This window comes from Carya illinoinensis, chromosome 2 (genome assembly GCF_018687715.1).
Source record: "Carya illinoinensis cultivar Pawnee chromosome 2, C.illinoinensisPawnee_v1, whole genome shotgun sequence".
In the NCBI taxonomy this organism is placed as follows: domain Eukaryota; kingdom Viridiplantae; phylum Streptophyta; class Magnoliopsida; order Fagales; family Juglandaceae; genus Carya; species Carya illinoinensis.
The window spans coordinates 4,050,589-4,077,677 of record NC_056753.1 but is presented as its reverse complement, the minus strand read 5'-3'; the positions used below and the strand labels follow the sequence as shown (position 1 = coordinate 4,077,677).

Here is a 27,089-nt window from a genome sequence, read left to right as displayed (position 1 = left end):
TATAATATACAATTTAACTTTTTCATATCTCAATATAAAATTAATATTAAAAATTATATTATAATAATATTTTATTTATTATTATTTAAAATATCTCATCTCATCCTATCTCATCTTGTAACCAAATAAAACTTATATTTAAATATTAAGATAAATTTAAATATATTTATAAAAATTTATAAGATAAATAGATCTCATCATTAATTTCGTTTGTTCATCTGATATATCAGAAATAGTCTACCGCTATCAACTGCTCATAAGGGCGAAATACTTTTCCCAGAGTGGCTTTGCAGCCTTGCGGATGAAGTAAAGTAAGGGCAAAATAGATAAAATATTGCTTTTTTATTGCAGCCATCGCTTTATTGGTTTGGGAGGCACATTTGGCAGTAGCGGTTACATCAATCTACAGTAAAAACTCACTTAACTCGGCATCGGATGCCGCTCAAATGGGTGTTTGGATGGTAGAAGGGGTCTAAAAATGAAATGCACTGAGCTCGGTTGAGGAACCAAACCGATTCGCCATAGAAACGACAACCAAGATCATATTTACAGATTTTAACCCAATTGGCAGGCAGCCTGCCATTGCAAATCTTAAGCTTTCTTAATCTTTTCCACGATTTCATAGACTTTGGAATGACTTGCAAATTCTCGAATGGGTTATATATTTAAAATCCCGGCTCTCCCACCCAATTCATTTTTCGGGCAAAAGAATACAGAGTGGCAGAAATGAGCAACCAAAAATATAAATAAGTGGCATGGTATACCATATAGCACATTCAGCTCCATCTGGTTACAAGACCCCTGTAATTCATCATGCTAGGGTTGCCCTCTTGCCTTTGGCATCTCTTGACTGCAAATAAATTTATGTTAGTCACAAGCTATATTCTGGAAGGGTATCGACAAACAGGTTTTTTGCAAGAGAGAGAGAGAGAGAGAGAGAGTGAAAGACCTGTGCAGCGACAGATCTTTTTGAATCCAGAAACTCTCTGTAAATACTATATAGTCTTTGCTTCTCGGTTTCTGAAACAGATGGTCTTGCCTTTGCAGCAGTAGACTTCAAAAGAGCATCAGTTATTACTGGCTTTTTGTTTGGCACAATGGTATCCACACTGCCCAGAAGTTCATGAACTGCTGCAAGCTGCGCATCTGAAAGCAGGGCTTGCAGATCAGCCCCGCTAAATCCTTCAGTTATACAAGCTATGGCATCTAAATCAACATCACTGGCCAATGGAAGCTGCATGAATTCATAGAAAGCATAATATTATTATATTTTAACTCGACAAAACAAGTAGACAAAAAGAAAAGCTCCATATTTTTTAGTCTGAACTCTAGGCATCCATTTGGCACTGAATATACAGTAAATAACTAGTAAAATTTTTCTACACCTTAATATTTCCTCGAAATTATGGGTTGCTAGAAGGAACTTAATGGCCATACTGAGAGAAAGATGCTGATTCAAGCAACAAAGAAAGAGCCGCATCTTAATTGTTGTAATTTAGTTATTGAATGAAGGGTAGCAAATAGACTTAATTTTGAACTAGCCTGCCATATGGGTTTCTTAGAATTTCATGGCAATCATTAATCCCCATTTATTAGTGGTGAAATTATCCTCACATCAAACTTCAGAAATCGCAAAAAGAAACTGAAAAAAAGGTTCAAAATTCAATTAAAATAACAATGCAAAAACTAAATAGTCATCAAGAACTATTCATTCCTTTAGATTGTCCTACTAACCTTCCGAGAGAGAACTCTAAGGATATCCAACCTTTCATGTGGAGATGGAAAATCACAGAAGAGAAGGCGATCTAGCCTACCGGGTCTCAACAGTGCAGCATCAAGTAAATCCGGTCTACTGCTTGACATGAAAAATATAGGTTCATTTTCCATCAGACAAAATAATCAATATATCTTGGAAAAAAGAGTGCTGAAAGCAAAACCTATCCGATTGTGACAAGAAAAGGATGTTCAGAAACATTCCATAATTCTGACCTGAAATTGAACATATGCATCGGCCAACTACATATTTATAGTTCCCACAAACCACTATGGCATGACCAATTAATGATGTGGTTTCAAAGGTAAAAGCTTCTTCACAGCTTGGATCCATATTGGGGTTCTACCTTCTTTCATTTGTTGGTGCTTTAAGCTAAGAAGGTGCAATGCTAGGATGAGGACAAATATGAAAGGAAGGAAGCATCTATAACAAACACAACTTTCAAAGCAAAAGCTTTGTTCCTATTGACACAAATCATCCATTTTTGCGTTACATGGTCATAAATCTCAAAATTTGGGCTTTTAAGCTTGTTAATGTTTTTTTATTATATTTTTAAGGAGGGGCTGACAGGAAACTGAAATGCCATGTGTTAGTGTTTGGTTGGGTGATACGTGCGTTTTTTGAACGACAGATTGTGCTTTCATAAAACATGATGAGACATGGATGGGGAGACTAAATTGCGAGTTTCTAAAAATCTAGAGATGTATTGTACAAAAAAGTGAAAATTTAGGGAGTTGTTTGGAAAACAATGAAAACACAAGGACTGATTCTACAATTAACCCAAGAGATTATGTCATTGAACTATCAAATTTGAGACATTCTATGTATATTCGGAGGAAATAGGCCCAAAAAACACCTTCCCACCTGCTGTTAGGCCCAAAAAACACACTGAAATATTTTTTGAGACACCAAAATTACCATTGATCCACACCAAAACTAAAAGGCTTGTACACAACCTTGTAGCATATCGTGTAATTCAGGGATGTAGCAATGGCAACAATTTTGAGAAAAATATCTAAGGTGTTTTTCAGTAATCTCAGAGTACACCCCCCCCCCCCCCCCCCCCCCCCCCCCCCCCCCCCCCCCCCCCCCACACACACACCAACCCAACACTTAAGGTGGACAATGCCCTCCGACCTTCACCCTGCACTGTGGCATCCCACGTTCACATTTAAATCACCACATCTCATGTTGATGTCACGAATCTCCCACTAGAGTCCAAGAGCCACAAGTGGACTATCATGGCTCCATCTCTGACAATATCATGACTTGTGTATCATATCTAGAAGTACATGGATCTCATTTTTCTTCTCTGAAGAGAGAAAAAGAAAAAGATGAGAGAAAACAAATTTCATTTCCAACTGGAAAAAAAATACATACTTCTTTGTTTTATTTCCCCACAGAAAAGAAAACTATCTTTTCATTTACTGTTGAGGGGATTTCATATGGAAGTTGTAAAATGATGGTTGATATGATTATACATAATTGATAAAGTCGCTTCTTAAGGTTTTTTCACTCTAATACGGACATTAGTGTGAAAAATTAAACTTAAGGGAGTTCCATGTTTTACAGCCTAACCACATGGACTTTAAGCACATTTGTCCCAAAAAATTATCAATATTCTGTGGAGAAACTAACCTTGTTGCAGCAAACACAAATACACCAGTCAAAACTTCTACACCATCCAATTCCGTTAGAAACTGTGAAAAGGAGGGAATGTAATTGTTAGAAAATTAATTTAAAGAGAACCTGAGATGGTACAGGCAAACAAGAGACTAACTTGATTAACAACACGATCGGTTACTCCTGTATTGTCATGCCCTCTTTTTGGTGCAATAGAATCAAATTCATCGAAAAAGAGAAGGCATGGTGCTGCAGCAGCTGCTTTGGAGAAAATATCCCGAACCTGAAACCAACAGATATGCATCAGCAGCAGAACTAAACATTACACTTCACTTGTAAAAAGTATTATCACAAATGCCCAGAAAATTAACCAAAAAATGCATAGAGCTGAACTAAAATAAAATATCGCATAATCAAGGAAGAAAAGACAACGAAAAACAAAACTTGGAGAGCATTGAAAGTGGTATGACATCCTTAATCCTTTTTCTATTCTAAAAAGCCTTCTCAACCACATATTTTCAAACTTATAATATCATTTGCCACCCTACATATCCTTTTTTTTTATTTTTTATGGGTAATCAAGACGTTTTATGCATAAAAAGAGGCAATGCCCAAGTACACAAGAAGTACACATGAGAAGTACTTAACTAGCATTTACAACCAAAAATGGAAAATCACGTATATATCTAGCCCATTAAAAACAATGGCCCCTGCCCATAAGAATAATGTTTTAAAAAAGAAAACTTTAAGCTCACAATCACAAAGAATAGAGAATCTAGCCAACCACTTCTGGCACAATTCAGAAATTGTACTTCACACTCAAAAAGAAGAGAAATCTATCCAATCTGGATCATGTACGGGGTGTCTCAATTATTCAACCATGCAAACAACACTCCAACCAGCAAGCATATCAATAAAGCCTGCTTAAAAAAATAGCCAGAAAAGTCTATCATAGCTGACACAAGCAAGCATCAACCAGTTTTTTACTCGTACAATGGGGTCATTAACATCTCCACCGAGAGACCAAGGCAAGTTCCACCAGCTCAACAAAACAACTAATTCGTCCCACACAACTTTTTGCACTATCAGAGTTGGGATTTGGAGATAGAACTAATAAGATAGTATTGAGGAATCATAAGCAATAAATGGAAGAGAAGAAAGTCAAACATTACATAGAGATCAACAACAATGGGGTTAAAGAAGAAAACGAAGATAGCGATGATGATGAATATGATGACATTACACATTGATCACTAATACACAAAACTATAAAGAAAGGTTATTTCTATAAAGCACAAATAGTTTCAAATAAAACCGAAAGGCCCAGAGCCCATAGAAGAACTAATAGAAAAACAATGCTATGATAAAATGCATGAAACAGAAAAGGCATGGGCTGATTAATATGAAGATTCAGAAAATAAGGATTATCTAAATACGGCTATACAAAAATAGTAGAAATAATAAAGTGGCCCCTTACAGCTTGCTCAGATGCACCGATGTATTTATTTAAGAGCTCTGGTCCCTTTACTGACATAAATCTCAAGGAACAAGCAGCAGCAGCAGCACCCACTGTATGTGTCTTGCCACAACCAGGGGGCCCATATAAGAGAACATTTGACCGCAACCTTAAAGGAGCTCGTGAAAAGGTATTTGGGAACTTTGAAGGCAACTCAATGATCTGACATTGACATCAGGAATTAAAATTGAAGAGAATGTAAAACACAGAACAACAGATTCCTACTGAACAGGTAAAAGCAAAAAAAAATAAAAAATAAAAAATCGTAGCTGCAAATGTAACAAAATGCAAGTAAAAGACAGTGCCAACACAAACAAGTAAACAACTATACCTGTCAAAATGTTAATACTTCTTTTGGTAAATACAATCCCCACTCCTAACTAACCTGTGTAACACTTTGCACCCCTAAATATCAAAACTGTTATATTGCACCTTCAAACTAGCCAACTGTTAAATAGACCTTTCGTTAAGATTCCAAGGTCAAGATTGGACAGAGGGTGCCATTTGCCAATTTCTGATAGTTAGAAGGTACAACAACGTAGTTTTAGTAGTTTGGGAAGCCAAGTGTAAATCTTTTGGATGTTCAAGAGTAATAAGTATATTAACCCTATTTTTTATTTTCCCTTCCAAGGATTTTGAAACCAACTCAAAGGTGAGAAGAAGTTCTATAATTTGGTTCCATAAAGCAATAAAAATTTAGACAATGTGTGATCAAAATGAGAGGAATAAAGAACAAACACAACTGTTCTTTCCACTGAGTCAAGCACCAGCTCATCCCTTTACCAACTACATGGAAAACAATGAAATTCAAGTCCTTTGGGCAAACAATAAAAGAAAATGAAATTGAACTTCAGGACAAGGAGGAAATAGGTGATCATGGATTTACGGCTATTTCTTTAAGTCAAAATTTCAGATTTCAAAACTCAAAACACATGCATCTATTGTTCATCATCCCAGGTCCTTCGATGAACTGTCACCGTTTCGAAAAACATAGCTTCAAGGGTGCTGGCATTTTAAAATTACAGACAAATAGCATTAATGTTCTTGTACACACACAAAGATCATACTTACATCTTTTATTGTTCTTTATATTCATCTGCTTGGAAGATAAGCACACTCTCACACAGCATGCTACATGTAGAAACCAACATATGGCATGTAGGAACAAATACAGATTACTAAGTATGAGAAACGATAGGAAACAACAAACAGCTATAGCACCAGGTGAAAAGAAGACTTGGAACCAGGAGAAATGATAAGTCAGAAGCCGCAAATATGCTCAGCTTAAAATCTTAGAAACACATTAATTGAGTAAATTCAAGGTCTTTCATTAATTTCCTGTGTCATCCCTTCTTGAGTGTTACAGGGTCAGGGTCATTCTCATACTTGATCTGTAACTAGTCCACCATCTCCTTGGGAAGCAAATTATTGCTACTTTCACCATAAATTATCATCTAACAAAGCTGTGAGAGTAGCTAATCTCCTCCAAATACGCAAACTATGATAGATAAGATAGTTCTATGACTGTCCAAGCAACAGAAACAACTATGAACTTTTTTAAGGGACTTGTCTTTGTTTTAAGAACTTCCAAAGTTGAGTCATGACTTCAGGTGGGATACCACAAGGCCAACATTACATTATTGAAAATTAATACCATTTCGATTTTAAATTGACATGTACTCATCATCACAAGTTACAAAACCATGATGTGATAAGAGACCCTTCATGATTCATTCTTAGACAACTGTGATAACAAGTAATGGTTGAAATACAAAAAAATTCACCATTTAGTGTTAGGAGATGCAGCCACATAGAACGATTACAACCATTATGTGTCAACAAAAAACCACATAATGGAATTACATTACAAAGAAAATGTGTTACAAAAAGTGAGGAAGGGAATCTTAATGAACCACAGATGTCACAATGCATTTATACCAAGGAAAGCCACTAAGGAAAACAACAAAGAAATTTCTTACTTATAATGAAAAGAACAAAAAGCATGCAATAAAAAGCAATCAGATGTTAAAAAATAAACAAAAATAGTAGCAAATTTTCTATTTCACACAATAAATATGTCAATGTACATCAATGACTGGAGAATTAAAAAGCTAATGGGAAGATTTTACCTCCTGAATAGCATTCCGAATGTCGCTGAGACCACCAACATCATCCCACCCAGAGCGACCAGCTTCAGGAGTAGATTTAGTGATGTCACGCATAGCAACTGGAAGGAAGTCATGCATTGCCAGGGAAAAATCTTCCTTCAATAATGTGGGCTTTCCATCCACCTTAAATGCAGAATGAGAAGGCAAAAAACGACCAACAGCGGCATGAACAGATCTATCAACCAATATTTCCTGAAAGGAACAAAATCATTTAACATTTATAGTTTCAAGAGAAGCAAATAAAGTGCTTCCAAGAAAAATATAAGATCCACATAGTCGAACAGATTACAATATTTAAGAGGTATAAACATGTAAGTGTAAATATATGAGACAAGTTATTGCTGAGACTCGAGTGGGGACATATGGTAAAAGGTTGATTTTTTAACCCACTTCAAGTACAGAATTTCAAGCAAGAGACCTATGATAGTGATTGTATATTATGATGGAAAATAGAAGTGTACGAAAGGAGGTGCTTATTTCACTGTACAGCCCTCACATATTCCATTCCATATTTGTAGGAGAAATATTTACAATAAGACAAATGAATGTTCTGGAAAGGGACAACTCATCAAGACTCTTCTAGAAGGTTAAAATATAGCATAGCATTCTCTAACACGGACCCTCAAGCTGGTGCATATTTTTCATATAAGCCAAGCTTGGAACAAATCGACTTTGAACTTCATCCTAGACAATGACTTCGTAAAGATTGGTGCATTTATGCCTCCACTTATTATCTTGTCTCATCTTATATGCTTTGTCCTCTCATGAAACGCAGGTTGGAGGCAATGTGTATGGTAGCTTGGTTATCAAAGCATGATGGAATAGGAGTTGTGCCAGGAAGCCCAACTCCCAAAGAAACTGTTGTAACCAAGCAATTTGCTAGCAGTATGAGCCATTGTCTTGTATTATTTTTCTGCACTTCACAGAAAAATCAAACTTTGCTTTTCACTTCTCCATGATTGTGATACCCCATACTGACTTATAATAGTAGGTGGTTTATGGGATCCCACATTGCTTGGGAAGGAGAAGTTCCTACCATTTATAATTGTTCCAATGGGACTCCAATTGTATCATTGGCTAGTCCTTTTAAAGTATAAGCCCAAATGTGGCTTGGGCCTCATTTGGAGCATTAGAATGGTATCAGAGCCTATTCCAACAAGAAATGTGGGACTTGAGCCATGCCACCTATGACAAGCTGGCCCAACTAGCTTCATCCCGCCATGATTACTCCTATCGTTAACCATGGAGATCAGGACGATCCATGGTGCTATACTTCCAACAATGGTCTTGGGGGCACTCAAGATGTAACCATGCTCTAGCACCAAATGATGTAGGGAGTATTAGGGGATGCTTGGGGAATGAGATGAGATGAGAATGGGCCGAACCCGAAAGCTGGAGGGTCGAATGTTGGCGGGCCCGTTCTCTCTAATTGGCAGGCCAGAACACAAACAGGTTGTGACGATGGGTCAGGCCCAACATCTAGGTCTCAGACCATTCAAAACAAAGGAAGTGCCGAATCACCTATATCGGGCTCAAAGTCCCCAGGCCCGCCGGTGGTCGTTCCGGGCACCTCGCCACTGCAACAGAAAGGATCCCTGGTCACTGGCGACCTTCCAATTTCGAATATGACGGCTTCAGATGGATCAGTAGGAGAGCAAAGTAGCAACTAAATGACAGCGTCAAGTGGACGGGCTCGGATTGAAGCTATCTCTCATCTTCACTGGCAGCCCTCTGGTTGCACAAAAAGGGACTATGACAACACGTGACTTGTCAGTCTTCAACAAGGAGCTATCCCCCATCCCGGCAGAGGTGAATAGCAATGATGAAGCGTTGATCTCAACTAGGCTAATTCAGACACCCTTTTATGTTGCCAATACAACCTTGGGAACACTGTCAGTTACAAATGAGGATCTCTCCAGGGTCTTATGCACTTTGCAAGAAGAGGATGGGCTTTCTCAACTAATGAGTCAATGGATGGGTTAGCGGATGGGATCGAATTGCAGCTGGTATGGAAGGAGTCTGGGGTCAGCGTTCTCTACCTCCAGCACCTTTATGATTTGGATTACACTTAGATTGGGTTCTTCGTAAGGTTGATGAAATTCACCAATGTGTAGGGATTTCCTGTGAAGGCTTCGAGGAACACTTTAAAGCTCTCCTCATTGCCATTGAAGCAGGACAGACCCTCCCAATGAGATCAGCAGTTAAGAAAGCAAGGGAGCTCAAGAGGCTTTCTTGTTCCATCGATTGTGACTCCAGTGAAGGAAGTTCCAGCAGGGGGAGGCATAATGATAGGGCACATCTTGTTGTCTCATGAAGCCTAAGATTCTGTCATGAAATGTTCGGGGGCTAAATGACTTGAACAAGCGCCTACGGGTGAATAACCTAATTCGGGATTGGAAGGTTGACATAATCTGCTTGCAGGAGACTAAGTTGAAGATTGTTGATAGAAATATAATCAGAAGCTTGTGGAGTTTCTCTTACATGGGTTGGGTCTCTTTAGCTTCCAAGGGAGCCTCAGGAGGCATCATAGTGATGTGGGATAAGAGAGTAGTTAATATGACGGAGGAGAATGTAGGCAAATTTTTGGTGGCTCATTCTTTCACGAACATGGAAGATGGCTTTAGATGGGGTTTTGCTTGAGTATATGGGCCTAATGTTGACAACAATAGAAGGCTTTTATGGGATGAGATCACAAGCTTGTGCAGTTGGTGGGATGGCCCGTGTTGTATTGGAGGGGATTTATCACCCAGTTTCCAAGCGAAAGGTCAGGGGACTATTGAAGCATACCAAGAACAAAAACTTCCCGGTATTGACCATTGATAAGCTAAGAAAGCGAGGATTCTTAATAATGGATTGGTACTTTATGTGTAAAAGCAATGGAGAAACAGCGGATCATCTTCTTTTACAATGTGAAGTGGTTAAGGCTTTATGGGATGATATTTTCTCTCGGCTTGGCATTGCCTAGGTCATGCCTAGGAAGGTGGTTGATTTATTGATATGCTAGAGAGGAATTCAAGGGGGTCATCAAATAGAGGCTGTTTGGAAGATGGTGCCTCTTTGTTTAACGTGATGTACTTGGAACGAAAGGAATGGTCTCTGCTTTGAGAATATGGATTGGTCGATGGAAGGGTTTAGGGACTTTTTCTATCATACATTGTTACTTTGGGCTTCAGCCATTGTATTGAATGTGACTAGCCTTGATGACTTTTATGCTGATTTTAACAACACTTAGCTTGTAATTAGGTTCATCTCTTGTATATTTCCTATGTACATGGGCTATGCCTAATTACGTGATTAATAAAATTTCTTACTTATCAAAAAATATATATATATGGTTCATAAATAAGCCTAGATTTATCAATATTTTTTAATTATTCTAAAACCCCTCATATTTTGTTCCCATTTTATTTAGAATAAAGTCTCAAAAAATAGACTAGTTTTCTGATGGTTTGTTCAGATTTCCTCTTGGAGTTTGAATCATCATGAACTTCTTCGGGACAGCTGGAAGTCTCTGAATGCTCCCGTGATACTTGCTATTTTATGAGAACTTGTAATCAAACATGAAAACGTGTCCCTATACCCCTACTTGCACAAAGTGGCCCCAATTTTAGTTTCCTCATTTAAGTTAATTTCTCCACATCAATTGGTAAGTTTCCCTTTGGGCACACTTCTGTAGAGAAAGGCCAGTAGCCCAATACCAAATACAAAAATAAGACAAAATAAAAATAGACACTATTATGATATATTTTATGTTAAGGTTTAAGCAGACAGAATCTATTGATGGCAGCAATTCTTGTTGCTAGCTAGATATCATTTTCACTTTGAAATTTACCTGAGTCACCAATTCTATGGGCTTGTTTGGAAAAATATTTCATCCGAAAATTCTCATCTCATCCCATCTCCTTCCCAAACATCACTTAAACAAAAATATTTTCAAACTAATCATTACAACTTTCCCAAAGTTTCAAACAAAAAATAAAAAATAATTCAACTTTTTCAAATCCCCAAACAAAAATAATATTAAAAAATTATATCTAACAATATTTTTTTTTTCATAAGTAAACGATATATCTAACAATATTTGAACTTTATAATATTTTTTATTCAACCTTTTCTCTCTCCTTTCCCAAAATCCCATAAAACATTAACTCAAACTATCTCATTACTATTTACAAACTATCTTACTACCATTCACAAAACTCTAATCTCATCTCACTCCCCAAGCTTGTCCTAATTGTATTTGGCAGTAATAGTTCCATGTAATCTGGTTAACGAGTGATAAACATGCTCCAATTCGTCACCCATAAGCAGTGTTTTATAGTGAGCATCCTAGAGACTGCAAAACATCTAGAGATAAAGTGTTGAAACCTGAGGTATGTAATGACCATGAAGGCTTGTAATGGAAGGTGTATTTTACAAGATACAAAACAATGGGACATATCCATTTGACTAGGAAATAACAAGATGAATACCAGATCATATGCATCATAGCCATCGCATTTGGAAGCTACTTCTAGCAAGATTTCATCGGAACATTGTAAGGAGCGCCTCAGAATTTCATGCTTCAATATAGCCCTGCGTTCTGAGGCAGCAGGAGCAGGCAGTTGAATATGGAAGTCAAACGTTCCTGAAAATGATCAAATTCAGAAAGGTAACAATTCAGAATATTAATTTAAAGGAGAGAGACCCAGAGCTTCTTTACATCCACTACAAATCTAGGACAGTGCCCGTTACACATGCAAAAAGATACAAACCTGAAGAGCTCAATGACTGCGGTATATTCTCCAGAGACTTGACTGAAGCTACAAAGGCAACAGGACCAATTCCACATGAGCTCTTCCGCTTTTCCTGTTCGGTGGACCCATTAAAACCATCAATTGAATTGGGGCTTAGGACAACAGAGTTGTACCCACAGCCACAAAAGTTTAAAATAAAAAAATAAAAAAACTTCAGAACATAAATTTAGTTCATTGCATTATTATCATCAATAGCCAGTACAACAAATAAATAAAAAAACAATTACATGCAATAAATAACAACTCACCACCAATTTCTATGCTAGATGTAAATTAGCACTTCCATAGAAAAGGCAATATAATTTAAAGCAACTAGTCAGGAATGACATAACTTTCACTTAATTATGAAAAGAATGAACTGCTTTTGAGGAGAAGCAATATAACTTTAATAGAAAATCTTATATTGAGATCATGCATTTATGTCCATTTCTCCTTTAAGATTTGCCCTAGTCAAACTACAACAGCACAAAGTGGCTGCAGGGTCATAGATCCATAAAAATTAAGATTACTAAGAAATATAGAACTATATATTGTGTTCCATTGGCACTATTGCACCTTGACAATGAACATAGCAGACAAGAGAGCATATATTTTTATGGGTAGAAATGTCTGAAAGTGTGTAGCACAATTAAATAGAAGCCTTTGAAAAATCTAGGGCTACAAATGAACAAAGTAGCTCGTGAACAACTCAAGCTCGGCTTGTATATACTAGGTTAATTTAATAAATTGGATGTTCATAAACACTAATATTGGGTTGAATATTAAACAAGCAAAACTCATAAAAACTCGGCTTGACTCAATTTAGTCTCGTGAACAAATCTCGTATAAGCTTGACTTGACTCGTTTGAGCTCGTTTTGAAGCTTGTAATGTGTTAAATATGTATTTGTTATAATTTTTTTTTTTTTTTGATAAGTAGGAAGAAATATATTAATCATGAAAAAAAGGCTAGGCCTGAGTACACAAGGGGTACACAAAAGTGCCTAGATACAAGCTAACAGCTGCGAAAAGCAGCGTAGAGATTATTGTTATATTTATTACCTGTTAGTTGTATTTTATATAATTAATTTTATATTATTAATTTATTTATAGTTTACCTTATTTAATATCATTATTATGTTCCCAAAGTGTGTATAGGATAATTTTTATAATTCTTTTTATAGAATATATTTTAAGTAATTAGTAAGAATATTTAGCCCTATATTTTTATTTTTTATTTTTTTATAAGTAGCCCTGTATTTTATTACTAGTTATATGATATATCAAGCTATTTTATGTCAGTAAAACAATGTTTTTTATAAATTTAGTTAGTTATATATCATGTAATATAACATTAATGTTATATATTTTAATTTTCTAATTGTTACATAGATTATAGCCTATTGATATGGTAATAAATGAATGAGTGAATACACGTTTGCTTGAAACAACTACTAGATTAATTTTAATTGATTAACTATAATTCATATGAGAAATGATATTTGCAATCATGGAGTGTGCAAGTGTCACGCACTCCTCTTGAAAAAATGAGTAAATATAGAACCCACATGAAAAAATTAATTTTTTTAAAGTAGACCCCATTCTTTTCAAAAGGAGCGTACGGCATTTGCGCACTCCATGACTATATCTAACATATAATCCGCATCATAACATAAGTTGATGGTATTTCTTTTTAATTAAGGAATCTATCATTAACCTTATAAACAATAGGGTGTTCATTATACTAGATAAACAATAACACATATTGTAAGTTATAACTACTACTAATTATTTATAATTGCATATTATTACATTTTTATAGTGTAATATATGTACAATAACTTATATATTATAAATATATACTTACATCATATGCTTGTAATACACTAATAAATATAATTTTTAGTAATGTATGCTACAATATATTCATAACTTATATTTAATAATATTATACAACTAGAACTTTTGATTTATTTTGTTCTCTATATATATTAAATGGTTTAGTTTATTACATCTATCTTATGTATTAGTTTTTTTAATTTATAATTATAAGTTAATTTTTTTTTTTTATAAAAACTTATACCATAAGAATTTTTTAATCAAAACTATTTGGTTGAATAGTTAAATGGTTAGAATTTTTTTGCCAAATTTAAATTTTTTTGTATTAATCAAAAGATAACCATAAGAATTAAAAAAAACAAAAATTGAGTTCGAGCTCGATTCGTTCGTTTAGTTTTAGTCAAGAGGTGAACGAGCCAAGTTCGAATAATGATATTTGAGTCTTATTCAAGTTCGAATGAGTAAACACACTAATTGAGCTCTAGTACCCTTGTTTGAATTCGGTCCGACTAGATTCATTTACAGCCCTAGAAAAATCTATACAAACTCAATGTTTACAGTTTTCCATAAAATGCAGCATGAGCATTTAAAATGACTCAAGGCAGGAAAGGAAGAAACAAAAGGTGAATAAATGGGAAACTTAATAGTTTTGAGGTTCAAATTCTTAAAATTTGAACAGTTTATTTTAGTTTGATCAAAGATCTCAAAAACATATCCTTAAAATTATTAACATCCTTAGAATGACAAAGAAGTTAGAACCATAATAAGCAATTCTAAAAAATAGGAAGGTATGAGTCTCGAGTCTGTAGTCCATAGAGGGTAAGAACCACATCTAAGGTAAGTAGGCATATACTATTTAGTAAATGACCTAACCATCTCGTCCACTTGAGAACACGTACATGAGAGGAGGTTGTACTGGGCGAGCAAAGGATAGGCGGGCATAAAACCGAGCAAGCAACACGTGAAAGCGAGAACAAGATGGGCAAGCAAAGTACTAGGCAAACTGGGCACCAGGCGAACAGCATACAAAAATGATACGGGTCCGAGCAAGTGCTCGAAATCTGTTAGCCCATGTCTTGATAAAGGCCCGAGCAAGTGCTCAGAAGTGACTTAATGAAAATCCAACCAAGTGCTCGGGAATGTACAACGTGCTCTCACAATACAACATTATTTGAGAGAAGGATCACGGACTTCACACTCCACCTTGACCATTCGCAGCTGGCGTCAGAAGCTTTATTAACATGTTTTACATTCACAAGCGGCAAAAAAAAGGGCAAACCCCGATGGAGGAGTTTGTCCCTTGTTGGCCAAGCACAGATGCCAACCGACCAACAGACCAATCATGTTGAGAGGGAACAGTGAAGACGATTCATCCTTTTATCTCCCTCCCTTCCCCCCCCCCCCCCCCTTTTCGTCTATTATGTGTTCAACTAAAAAAACCCTTCCCCTCTAAAGCTTAAGCTTGGCTTGAAGATCTGCCAACCCACAAATGACCAAAACTCAATGAATATTCACTACTTGAGGTAAGTACCTTCTATGATGGTGCTTACAATGTGTGTTTGGTGATCGAGGTTTATGCTATTATATGTTCGTTTCAAGTTTGTAGCTTTCAAAATAGTAATAGGGTGATGATTTTAATTATCTTGTGTTACACCGACTACTTGTAAGTTGACTTTATCAACGACGCTTTATGTTAGATGATCGGGAGTTATATTTTTCCTTTCAGATTAGAGCTCTACGTTGTTGAGGTAATTGAGTGGGTTTCTCTCTTGAATTTCATTGCAACACAAAATATTTTATATTGGTGCTTGGATCCTTATATTTTATACATGTATATTCATTGTCATTACATGCATTATACGTATTGTCATGGTTTTTTTTTTTTTTTTTTTTTTTTTTTTATTTACCAAGATTTCTCGAAATCTCACCATGGTAGTCCCAATACAATTTCGCTCATTGAAACCGTAGACTTTGATGCAGATGTGGGCACCAAGGGCATGTACGAACAAGACAACTCAACACAACCCAACGAGTGAGACAGGGGTCTGTTCCCGTCTGGGCTATTCTTCTGTTGATGATTATTTATGTTTTTTATTTTAATGAAGTTGTTGGACAATTTATGATTGTAATGACTTTATAACGACATTGTGATGTTGAGACAATGTAACTTATGGATAGCATTTAAGATGCCAAGTTTGATGTTTTAAAATCTTCTCTTGTACTAATGTTTGTAGTTATAATACATGCCCTTTTTATTTTTCCGCTGCAAATTTTTACTATGTATCAACAACAGATAACAGATTATGCCATACCATCAGCATCAGTATTATAATTAGAGGAAAGTGTGGAACTAGTAAACCATAAATAATCCTTACCCCATATTCATCCATAATGTCCGTTAGAAATTCTGTAAGTGCAGCAACAGAGATTGATGGTTGGGATCCTTCCAAGTCAGAAGAGGATGAAATAATGCTGTCAAGATCATCAAAGATAACAATCGAAGGTGCATGGTCTAAAGCATCAGATATGTAGCTGGACAGTTCTTGTCGAATGATCGAGGCCTTTTCTGTAGCAAGTTGAGAGCAAGAGACAAAAACCCTGCGTATGTGAACCTACATTAGAGCAGTTGATATAGATTTCACTCCAGAAGCCCCCATATTAATATTCTTGGAAGGTGCAAAGAAGTTCAATTCATGGAGTCATAACCCCTCTAAATCAGCATTTCAAATATGTCAAGTACCAACAGAGTGGAAAAGACATTGATGCATTAAATATAAGTCCATACACATGTGCTAAGAAGCCGTCATGATCTTCAAAGAATTTTGCAACAGCTCTCGCTAAAAATGTCTTTCCAGAACCCTAATAGTCAAAGACATGCCAAATTAAAATCATCAATTGTCTGAACAGACGCACATAATAAATTATCTAAAGAATGTAGAGGACTAAAATACTCTTAAGATGAATTGGTTCCAGAAATTAAAAAATTATAGATATCTACCATATTATTTTACAATACAAAACTTAAGAAAAATGAAAACGCAGAAATATAGGACCCATAAAAAATAAAAGGAATGACATAACCACCAATTTAGTGAGTAATAACTATTTTGAGTTGAGTTTAGTTGTGTTAAGAATAGAAAGCTGGCCTATAAAAGAAGCACTTAATTTGAACCCTACACTTTTCACTGTAATATACATAATTGATGAACCACTAGCCTGACACAAGATGAAAACTCTCATCCAAAATCTGAGCACAACATAACCATCTGCTTCTCATTTTATTATATTACAGAACCTAGCTTGGATAATCATATCATCCAACACTTTTCTTCTACCTAGTTAAATACCACCAGGTTCAAAATTATGAAAGCTCCAGATATTAAGTACAAATTCTATTCAACTTTTTTTAATCTAGAGGAGTCTAGAAATATTTAGGCAGCTTGCAAAATGACAATATGACAATATAAAATATCAGGTTTTTGTGGGATGATATTTTCAGCCGGACCGAAGAGGCATGGATTATGCCTAGAAGGGTGGTGGAGTTGTTTGGGTGTTGGAAGGGTCTTTGGGGTAATATACATGATGCTTCGGTTTGGAATATAATTCCCCATTGTATAATGTGGTACCTTTGGATGGAGAGGTATGATAGGTGTTTTGAAGACCAGAAGCATTCTTTGGATGAGCTGAAAAGATTCTTCTTCAACACTCTTTTTCCATGGGCTTTGGTCATTGATTGTGATGGGAATAGTTTTCACAATCTGATTGTATCCATTTCTAGTCCCTAGATGATGCTAGGTGTATTCCATGTATACGTCTTGTGTAGTTGGGCCATGCCTCTTTACTTTTAATAAAATCTTATTCTTACTTATCAAAAACAAATGACAATATAAACCTATTCGGTAGTTATCATAAAAGGAAGACCATGCAAGTTATTTGGCCAACTCCCAAGACATCTAATCTACCACTGGTAAGGAGCTTCCTTTCCCCCTCAAGTACTAAAATAATAAAAGCTGCAAATCAATACTCAAAACATGTACTCACCGGAGGCCCATATATTAGCACATTTCCAGGGAGAGGAAGATTGTAAGAAGCAAACCACATTCCAGAAGATGGAGATAACAATACCATAATCCCTGCATTTGGAACACATTTAAAAAAGAAGACAATGCTTTTAACCAGGGGAAGAAAAATGTACCATCACATAGTCGTCCATGAAATACATGTCAGTGGAAAAAACAAGTTTAGAAGAACAAAAATGTAAAGTTCCATCCAAGGCCTAATGAAAAGGCAATGTGATGCAGTAATGACAGCATTTCAGCCTAGCTGTTTGAGTGTACATGGCCATAACAAAACATTTATTGGCAGATGTCACACCATGGGCAATAGGAGTTTCACACGAGTGAGAAATGAAAGAAGCCATTTAAGAGTAAAGAATACCTACTATTTATAACATCAGATGCAGTCGTCCCCTTCCAGCTCAAGGAAGATATATCTGAACTAATGTGTATATCAGAGGTTCTCTCTTGGACAGCATGGAAAGAAACAGGGTTCCCCAAATTCAGATTTTCAAATGCTCTGCCCAGAATATCATTCCTCCGATCAAAAGTAACCTCATATGCATTTATTTTTGCAGCATGAAGAGATTCATCAGTAATAGTCATTAAATATGAAATTTCAATTGGGAGTTCCATAGTCTTGTTTCTGTCCTGCAAAGAACCAGTAGCTGAAGACTGTAACTTTCCATTGGTCCCACGCTTGTAACCTTTCACCTCATAGTGAAGCAAGCTTTCATTTCCTAAAAGCAACAAATTAACTTCTGCCCCTTCCGTTGAAGCAATAGCATCAACCTGTGCCAGAACCCATGCCCTGAGAAGACACTGTAATCCCTTTGCACTGTCAGACTGATAAGCATCCCTCGCATCCTCTTTACAAGTAGATTCATCAAAAAGAGCAGAAATAACTTCATCATGGATTGACCAATCTACATGATCCACATAGGTGCCTGAGTTGGTTTTTGGAAGCATATTTTTTACCATGCTAACTTTATGGTTGTCGAGCCCTTCTAGACCATTTTTCTCAAGAGCATTATTCTTCCCAAACTTCTTAAAGTGGCAAGGAGAAAGTGAAAGAAATGGGATATCCTTCTTCAAATTAACATCACATCCCTTCAGAAAGACCCCTGCAGGTATGAGAGCATTCACATTTGAGCAATCTGTTTTATAAATGAATTGTTGGACTTCCAGTAAATCTTTATCACAATACTTTTTCTGCAGAATGCTTTACTGAAAGAAAAAAAATTCTACAGGATGCTTTTTTCCTAAAAGAAGAGTCAAGCTTAGCTTGCTCCATTGGCTATGCAAATGAGGAAGACAAGGTCAAGGCACAGATGAAACGAACTCCTGAAATTTAAACTAAAGAAAACTAACATCAAATTCTGAAAAATCTACACAAAAACATTTTAGGAAGTAAGAAGATCTCATAAATAGAATTTAGAAGGCATGAAGATGGGGTAAGAATACTTCATTAGACTTCAGGAAAAACGTACATGAATGCAAGCTAACTCCCAAATAAAGACGAAGAGGCTTTGCGATCATTACATGTCCTTTAGCCACTGAATCCGAAATTAAAAGATGAACAATTGCTTGACGATTTTTCTTCTTGTCAGCTAAATTTCCAGTGCCTGCTACTTTTGGAGTTGAACTGCCTTTTGTTCTCAAGGCATCATTATCAGAATTCCTCATGCTTTCTTCTGATGAAGATCTTGGAATTATAACAACAAACTGAAGAGAATCTAATGATAATGTTTTAGCTGTTTCTGAGTGAATAAAAGCAACAGAAGTGAGAACTACGCCAAGCTCAACACCACGAACATTACTTCTGTGAATAAATCTCCCGTCTGGAGCTTGAATACGCAATAGTGCCCTTGCAATATGATGTTCTTTGGTAGAAGTACCATGTTGCTTGTAACCAACTTCATGTGCATTCACATTTTTCTTGCGTCTCTTTGGAGCAACTGCAACTTCAGATCCTGGCATGAGTTGCACTGGCAGAAACTCACAAGTCAGACAAAGTCCCAGCAGATTAACATATATAACCTCAAATGTCAAGGCTTAAAAACCATTTGAAATAAAATTTTAAAATTGTATGAACTTACAACACCATGGATGACCAAATACACAAGGTTCACAGATATCTAATCAGCACAAGCAAAGAGGAGAGACAAAAGGAAAATTGATTCAGCCACTAAAAGTGCCAGAATCACCACTTTCTAAAAGTGCTTGTAATAGCAGTGAAAATGATGAAATTTCCTAGTGAATTTTTTTTTTTTTTTTTTTAGAAGTAAAATTTCTTAGTGATTTGCATAACCGATCCAGTGAATAACATGGACACAGAAAATATGAAGCCAGATGCAGATTGTAGAGGCAATATTTCTTTCTGTGTCATTCCAGTCACTTGGAAACATTGACATATCAAAACAAAAAGAATACACGACAGGAAAAAACAAATCACCTGGAAACTTGAGGAAACCTAAATAAACCTTTTTTTACATTGAAAGAAAACTTAACAAGATAGTTAACCTAATATGACTAAATTTGAACGTCAATTTAATGCAGATAAACAGTCAAGAAGCACATCAAAATGTAGAAGATCATGGAGTTTAGATAACACCTTCCACAATATTGAAGTCGCCATTATAATGTTTTAAACAATTCAAGCATGCAATAGCAAGGTTCCCTACTAAATAATCTGAAAATAATAAGAATTGTTTTAGCTCAACAACTAAAATGTGCAAATATGAGATTGAAAGCATACCGATCCCTGCAAAATGTAGAAGATCATGAGGTTGAGAAGTCAAGGATTCATTTTGTCAACTCCTTATCAATAATTGAAGTAAGATTCATGACATAGTTGAATACAAGTAAGTTAATTTACGTGTGACAAATAGCAGCAGTTCTCAAATGAAGTACCAACAAAGTTTTTTGAACTTCAGTTGAACCAAGTAGCATCATCATTTGAATGAGAACAGTGGTCAGGAATTACTTTATATGTCTTACCCACCGCTTTCTTGGGAAATGTTGAAGCCACAAGGAATGTGATGACAGTGTGCCCATGCAGCCACAAAGGAAATTTCATTTCTTCATGGACAATCCTGACCTGTGATTAGTAAAAGGAGGTGTTAACTAATGCTTATACTAAAATATTGACATCAAAGCTATGTTCTGGCTACATATAGCCAAATAGCTAGAAAGTCAATTTTATGGGAACAAAAAAGAAAGAAGAAAACAGAACTGTTTTGAAACGATTAAAAGGCATCAAGAAAGTTTAAACCGTGTAGAAATCATTTTTTATTGGTAAAACTAAAATTTTGTTGAAACACAGCAAAAGGTGTTGCCCAAGTACATAGGAAGTATACACAAGAAAACATCTAATTACAATCTAGGAACTAGAAGATGGTACAAAAAAATCAAGAACACTAGTTCCGTTGAGTACAATAGCAGAAAACCAAAGAAATAAAGTGTGAAAGAATAGGTTTCTAAGCTCATCCAAAGAACACTCTCTATCTCCAAACCTCCTCATTCCTTTCAAGCTAAATGCACCACATAAGACATGAGGGATTCATCCTCCACCCAGCAGCCACATAAGGACTGTCATGTAGGCCATTCCAACAAGCTAGAAGACCCACCACCCTCCTAAGCACCACCCATGCAAGCCTGTCCTACTAAATATCTCATTCCATAATGCCCTTGCCACCTCACAATGTAATAGTAAGTCATCCATAGATTCACCATTCTTCCAGCACATATAGCACCAATCCATGATGAGAAGTCCTCAATTCCTCAAATTATCCATAAGATTTTCTCAAGAGAGGCAGTCCAAACAATAAGAGCAACTTTAGTAGGCACCGTACGCCTCCAAATACTCTTCCAAGGAAAAGAAAGATAACTCTAAGAAGACGACACCTTGTACATGGATCGAACAGCAAACTTCTTGCTCCTAGTGTGCCTCCAAAGCAACCTATCCACCACATGAATACCCATGCTCGAAGAGTGTAACAAGCTAAATAACTCTGAAATGACTCCAATTTCCCAATCTTGGTAAGCTCTAATAAAAAGAACATTCCACTAATGAAAGCCATTAGAGCGGTCAAATTGATCCAACATTGAAGCCTCCTCGTCAGATGCAATTCAATAAAGAGCTAGAAACACCATCTTGAGAGCAAAACTAACACACCAAACATCATGCTAAAATCTAATCTTGGACCCCACTCCAACCATGATAATATTTTTTTTTTTTTTTATAAGTAAAAGATTTTATTGATCCACGTAAATAGGCAAAGCCTGAGTACACAAGGAGTTTACAAAGAGAGCCTAGTTACAAACTAAGTGCTGCGAATAGTAGCATAAAAGTCGTGAAGACTTGTTCCGTTCAATACAATAGAAGACGCCCAAAGTAATAGGGTATGAAAGAAAAATGCCCTAAAACCATCTAGAAAGCGTTCCTTGTTCTCAAAACAGCATCTATTCCTTTCGATCCATGTGCACCACATTAAGCATAAAGGTACCATCTTCCAAACAGTAGCTATCTGACGATTGCCCCTTATCCCTTGCCAACAAGACAATAAATCAATCACCCTCCTAGGCATAACCCATGCGATACCAAGCCTGGATAGGATTTCATCCCACAAGGTCTTAACTACTTTGCAGTGAAGAAGGAGGTGGTCCACAGATTCACTGTCGTGTTTGCACATGAAGCACCAATCCAATAAGTAGAGTCCACGCTTTCTTAACTGGTAATATAATCGGTAAATACCTCCCATCCCTTCCTTATAAATTTCCATATGCCCACCTCATACGCTCCCCCTCACATCATTAGAGGACCAACCCCCCAGGCACTCCTGTGCTTCAAATTAATTACCTCCATCCATAGAGACTCCCCCCCTCTTGGTGAAATCGCCACAAGCATTTACCAAGGGGCCTTATTGAAAATTCTCAAATTGCAAAGCCCTGACCCTCGACTAGAAATTGCAGAGCAAACCTTGTACCAACTAACAAGATGGAACTTAATATCCTCCCTAATCCCTCCTTATAAGAAAGCACGAAACAACCTCTCAATCCGATTAGCCGCCACTGCAGGCAAAGAAAACAATGATAGAAAAGTGGGAAGATTAGAAAGAGTACTCCTAATAAGAGAGATTCTTCTCCCTTTCGACAAATACATCATTTTCCACCTCGCCAATCTTCTCTCGATCTTCTTGACTACCCCATCCCATATGACCTTATCTTTAAAAGCAGCCCCCAAGGGGAAACCCAAATATTTCATAGGCAAAGAAGCAACCTTACACCCAAAATGCTTGTCAAACCTCAAACATTGTTCACCACTCCCACCAGGACCATCTCGGGCTTCCCAAGATTTACCTTAAGACAAGAAGCAGCTTCAAAACAAAGCAAGAGAGCCCTCAATGATTGAACTCTGCCTCATATCAATTCTAGGACACCCCTAGTTTCATCTTTGCGGACAAACTGAAAGCTTTGAAAAAAGAGTTAAAGTTTTGGAATGCTCAATCCTTTGGTGGCATAGGCAATCGTAAGAAGTCTATGTTGGCGGAGCTACAGGAGGTAAAGAGGGTACAAGAGGGTCAAGTTCTCTCTCTAGATGAAGTCTCTCAGAAGACAAAGTTAATTTTAGAGTGGGTTACCTTATTGGAGGAGACATCGTGGAGGCAAAAATCACATGCTTTGTGGTTGAAAGAAGGAGATCGAAACACAAAATTCTTCCATAGAGTGGACAATTCTCATAGGAGAACTAATACCATTGAGAGGCTGAATATAAATGGGGTGGTATGTACAGAGGCCCCTGTGATTAAAGAGCATATTCCTTATCTTTTCGAATATTTGCTTACAGAACAAGTGGGCTGGAGGCCAAAGATTGATAGACTAGCATTTGAGTCCATCAAGCCGCGGCATGTTTCTTGGCTGGAAAGGCCCTTGAGGAGACAAAGATTCATGGTGTGGTGAGGAGGATGGTAAAAAACAAAACACCAGGTCCATATGGTTTTTCTATGGGATTCTTTCAATCATGTTGGGATGTGGTGAAGGAGAATCTAATGAAGTTGTTCCAAGAATTTTCTTTGGTTGGAAAATTTGAGAAAAGCCTCAATGCCACTTTTATTATGCTTATTCCCAAGAAGATTGAGGCATCGAAGGTGAAGGATAATTGACCCATTAGTCTTGTGAATGGGGTGTACAAGATCATCTCCAAGGTGCTTGCAAATCGTTTAGGGGAGCATTGGGGCAAATCATTATGAATCCTCAAAATGCATTTGTAAAGGGTAGACAAATTTTGGACTTGATTCTCATTGCCAATGAATGTATCAATAGAACATTAAAGTCTGGCAATCTGGGTATCTTATGCAAGTTGGATATGGAGGTCTATGATCATGTCAACTGGAATTTCCTATCTTGCTGGAGAGGTGTAGTTTTGGAGAAAGATGGTGCTCGTGGATCCGGTGTTGCATATCCACGGCGAAGTTCTCAATTCTAGTGAATGACAGCCCATTTGGCTTTTTTAATAGCTCTTGGGGTCTAAGATAGGGGATTCTTTGTCGCTACTCATTTTCTTCATAGTCATGGAGGCGCTTAATAGAATGATTTCTACCTTCACTAACAGTGGCTTTGTGGTTGGTTTTTCCATTGGTGACATTAATAGGGGTACTCTTAAAATTTCCCATTGGTTGTTCGCAGATGAAACTCTAAATTTTTTGTGAGGCAGAACAAAACTAGATGCCGGCATTGAAGGCACTTCTACTATGTTATGATATGTTGTGGTGGGCACCTGCAAGAAAATGTATATTCTCAATTCGCTCTTTCTATAAGTCACTTACACAATCGCATAACAATCATTTTCCTTGGAGAAGGATATGGAGAAATAAGGCGACCCCAAAAGCGGCATTCTTTACTTGGACAGCTTCTCTGGCTAATGGCTAGACGTTTGAAGACAAGGAGCGCTCATTAGAAGAGCTTAATTTACTTTTGTTAGAACCTTATTTTTATGGGTCAAAGCTAATGATTTCAACGTCCTTGATTTTCATATTTTCTTATTTATATTTCTCCTTTCTAAATAGATGTCATCTCTTTTATACCATCTTGTGTACTTGGGCTATGCTTGTTTTTATTAATACAATCATTTACTTACAAAAAAAAAAATGATTGGACTTTGCCATATTTCGGCTCGCAAAAGAGTAATGTATCATCTGCAAAAAGAAGAAAGGAAAATTTGACAAAACTATTATTAGAACATCCCACAAGGCAACTAAAGATAAACCCTCCTCCAATTGCAGCCTCTACCATCCAACCAAGCATGTCCATCACAATAACGAAGGGGAAAGGAAACAATGGGTCCCCTTGCCTCAATACACGAGCTAGAAAAGAAGCCCACTAGGGTACCATTTACCAGAATAGAAAAGCGTATCTTAATTCACATACAACACCTCTCCCCAAAACCACATCTCCCAAGCAAATAAAGGAGGAAGTCCCAATTCACATGATTATGAACCTTTTCTATATCCTGGAACTCCAGATCTAATTATACTCTCTAAGCATTCATTGGCTATAAGCACCGAGTCTAGAATTTGTCTTCCCTTGAAAAAGGCATTTTGAGGCTTCAATATGATTTTCTCCATAATCGCTCATACAATTGGCAAGGACCTCAGAAATGATTTCATAAACCCCATTCACAAGACTGATGGTACAAAAATCCTTCACCTCTGAGGCCCCTATTTTATTCAAGATAAGAGCCAAGAAAGTTGCATTACGGCTTTTTTTGAACCTCCTAAAAGAATGGAATTCGTGAAAGACCCCTGTTACATCCTCTTTCGCAAAGTCCCAACACACCTGGAAGAAAGCCAAGGAAAAGCCATCCGATTCAAGGGCTTTATCTTTGACCATCCCTTTGATCATATGATGAACCTCATCTTCTTCAAATGGCCTTTCCAACCAATTAGCACTTAGAAGATCAATACACACGAAAACCCAACCCATGAAGCTTTGGCCTCCAAGGTGATTGTAACTCCATGAAGTCAGTGGCTTTATCTTTGACCATCCCTCTGCTCTTACAGATGCCCCACCTCCCATCAATTCATGTAGAAGTCAACAGTAACTCCACTTTAAGATCAATGAACACATACAATACTCATCCCACCCCAGTTCGAATTTAGAGATCAAGATTTCCTTATAGGATCCTGAAAGCCAATTTGTTTAGACCTTAAGGATTTACATATATCGACAAATCAGATCCACCAACAAGAAACGTCCACTTTAGACACTAATCTTAAAAGGAAATTAAAAAACATTAGTTATATATGCGAAAAGAGACTAACCACAGGCATTATCCAGGTTTAACTGTACACCAATGAAACAGGGATAAAAGATTCACAGATTATGAGAATGTACCTGGTTCAATATAGCTGCCTCTGCGTGCTCCGAGTTAAGCTCCAAAACTTCCCAATCGTCCTCACTTAGAGGTTCTATAGTAACTAGAGTAGCCTTTGGCACATTGGAAACAGCTCGAACTTGAACTGTGGCATGATCTGGCAAGAAAATACATTCCGCGAATTTTTGGGCTACCTGTGATGAATTCACGAAGCAACAGAAGAATCTTCAGCACAGAATTTGAATCTAAACAATGAACCATTGGCTAGATGGGAAGCAGAGAGTCATGCTGATTAAGAAAGTGAGTTGAGAACTTTTAAAATTTCTAAAGAAACTGAGCCATTACTAATAGCATTTCTAGCCCTTGAGAAACCATTTGACAGAACAACCGAATGAGGAAGACAAGAGTACCTCAATTGCCGAAGAAGCAGAGGTGGCGCCAGACCAAGCGACGTGCCAGAGCCGGCTGTCACTGAGAGAGCGGAGCTCAAGAGCGAGAACCTGAGGGAGAGGAAGGAGAGCAGAGCGGGTGGAGTCCAGGGTTTGAATCAGAGGAAGAGGGAGAGATACGAAGCAGTTCTCTACTCCGCCCACCAATCTCACCTCAAACTCCATGAACTTGTAGAGAGGGAGAGAGGGGTGTGGGGAGGAGATTTTAGGGGAAGGGAGCTCTGACGATCAGATTACTTGAGGCTGCGGACACAGAAAAAAGAGGTGAACTCAACAGCTGGGGAGCTCGAGATGGATAAAACCTCTCGAACCCCTTATCGAACTTCGAGGATGCTTTCCTATTCCGCCTCGCGTCAGCGTCTGCGCACCGTTTCACAGAATAGCCTTACGGCCCTCCGTTGAATTGGGATTAAGTTTCTGGGATTATTTCTTCAAAGTTCTACTGCTCCACTGTAATTGCTACCCGACGTTCCGACCCGACCGAGCGTAGATCAAGATCATCAATGTTCGGGAAAAGG

At 37.1% G+C, this 27,089-nt stretch overlaps 1 protein-coding gene across 3 annotated transcripts; it reads right to left on the bottom strand.

Annotated features, from left to right (window-relative positions):
* Nucleotides 1–323: 323 nt before the first annotated feature.
* Nucleotides 324–27,089, bottom strand: LOC122297695 (peroxisome biogenesis protein 1). 3 transcript variants are annotated; one of them, XM_043107838.1, is made up of 17 exons: nucleotides 26,533–27,089; nucleotides 26,143–26,316; nucleotides 20,749–20,848; nucleotides 19,239–19,736; nucleotides 18,135–18,872; nucleotides 17,735–17,826; nucleotides 16,479–16,552; nucleotides 16,069–16,291; nucleotides 11,836–11,929; nucleotides 11,554–11,708; nucleotides 7,043–7,273; nucleotides 4,875–5,075; nucleotides 3,555–3,680; nucleotides 3,413–3,474; nucleotides 1,735–1,852; nucleotides 950–1,234; nucleotides 324–850 (listed from the first exon to the last, which is right to left on the bottom strand). In XM_043107838.1, the coding sequence occupies exons 1-17, from the start codon at nucleotides 26,734–26,736 to the stop codon at nucleotides 812–814; spliced, it is 3,414 nt and encodes a 1,137-aa protein (XP_042963772.1). In that variant the 5' UTR covers nucleotides 26,737–27,089; the 3' UTR covers nucleotides 324–811. The 3 variants fall into 3 exon arrangements, with proteins under 3 accessions (XP_042963772.1, XP_042963783.1, XP_042963778.1); XM_043107849.1 differs by lacking the exon at nucleotides 26,533–27,089 and having other exon boundaries at nucleotides 20,753–20,848; nucleotides 26,143–26,190; XM_043107844.1 differs by lacking the exons at nucleotides 26,143–26,316; nucleotides 26,533–27,089 and having other exon boundaries at nucleotides 20,735–20,848.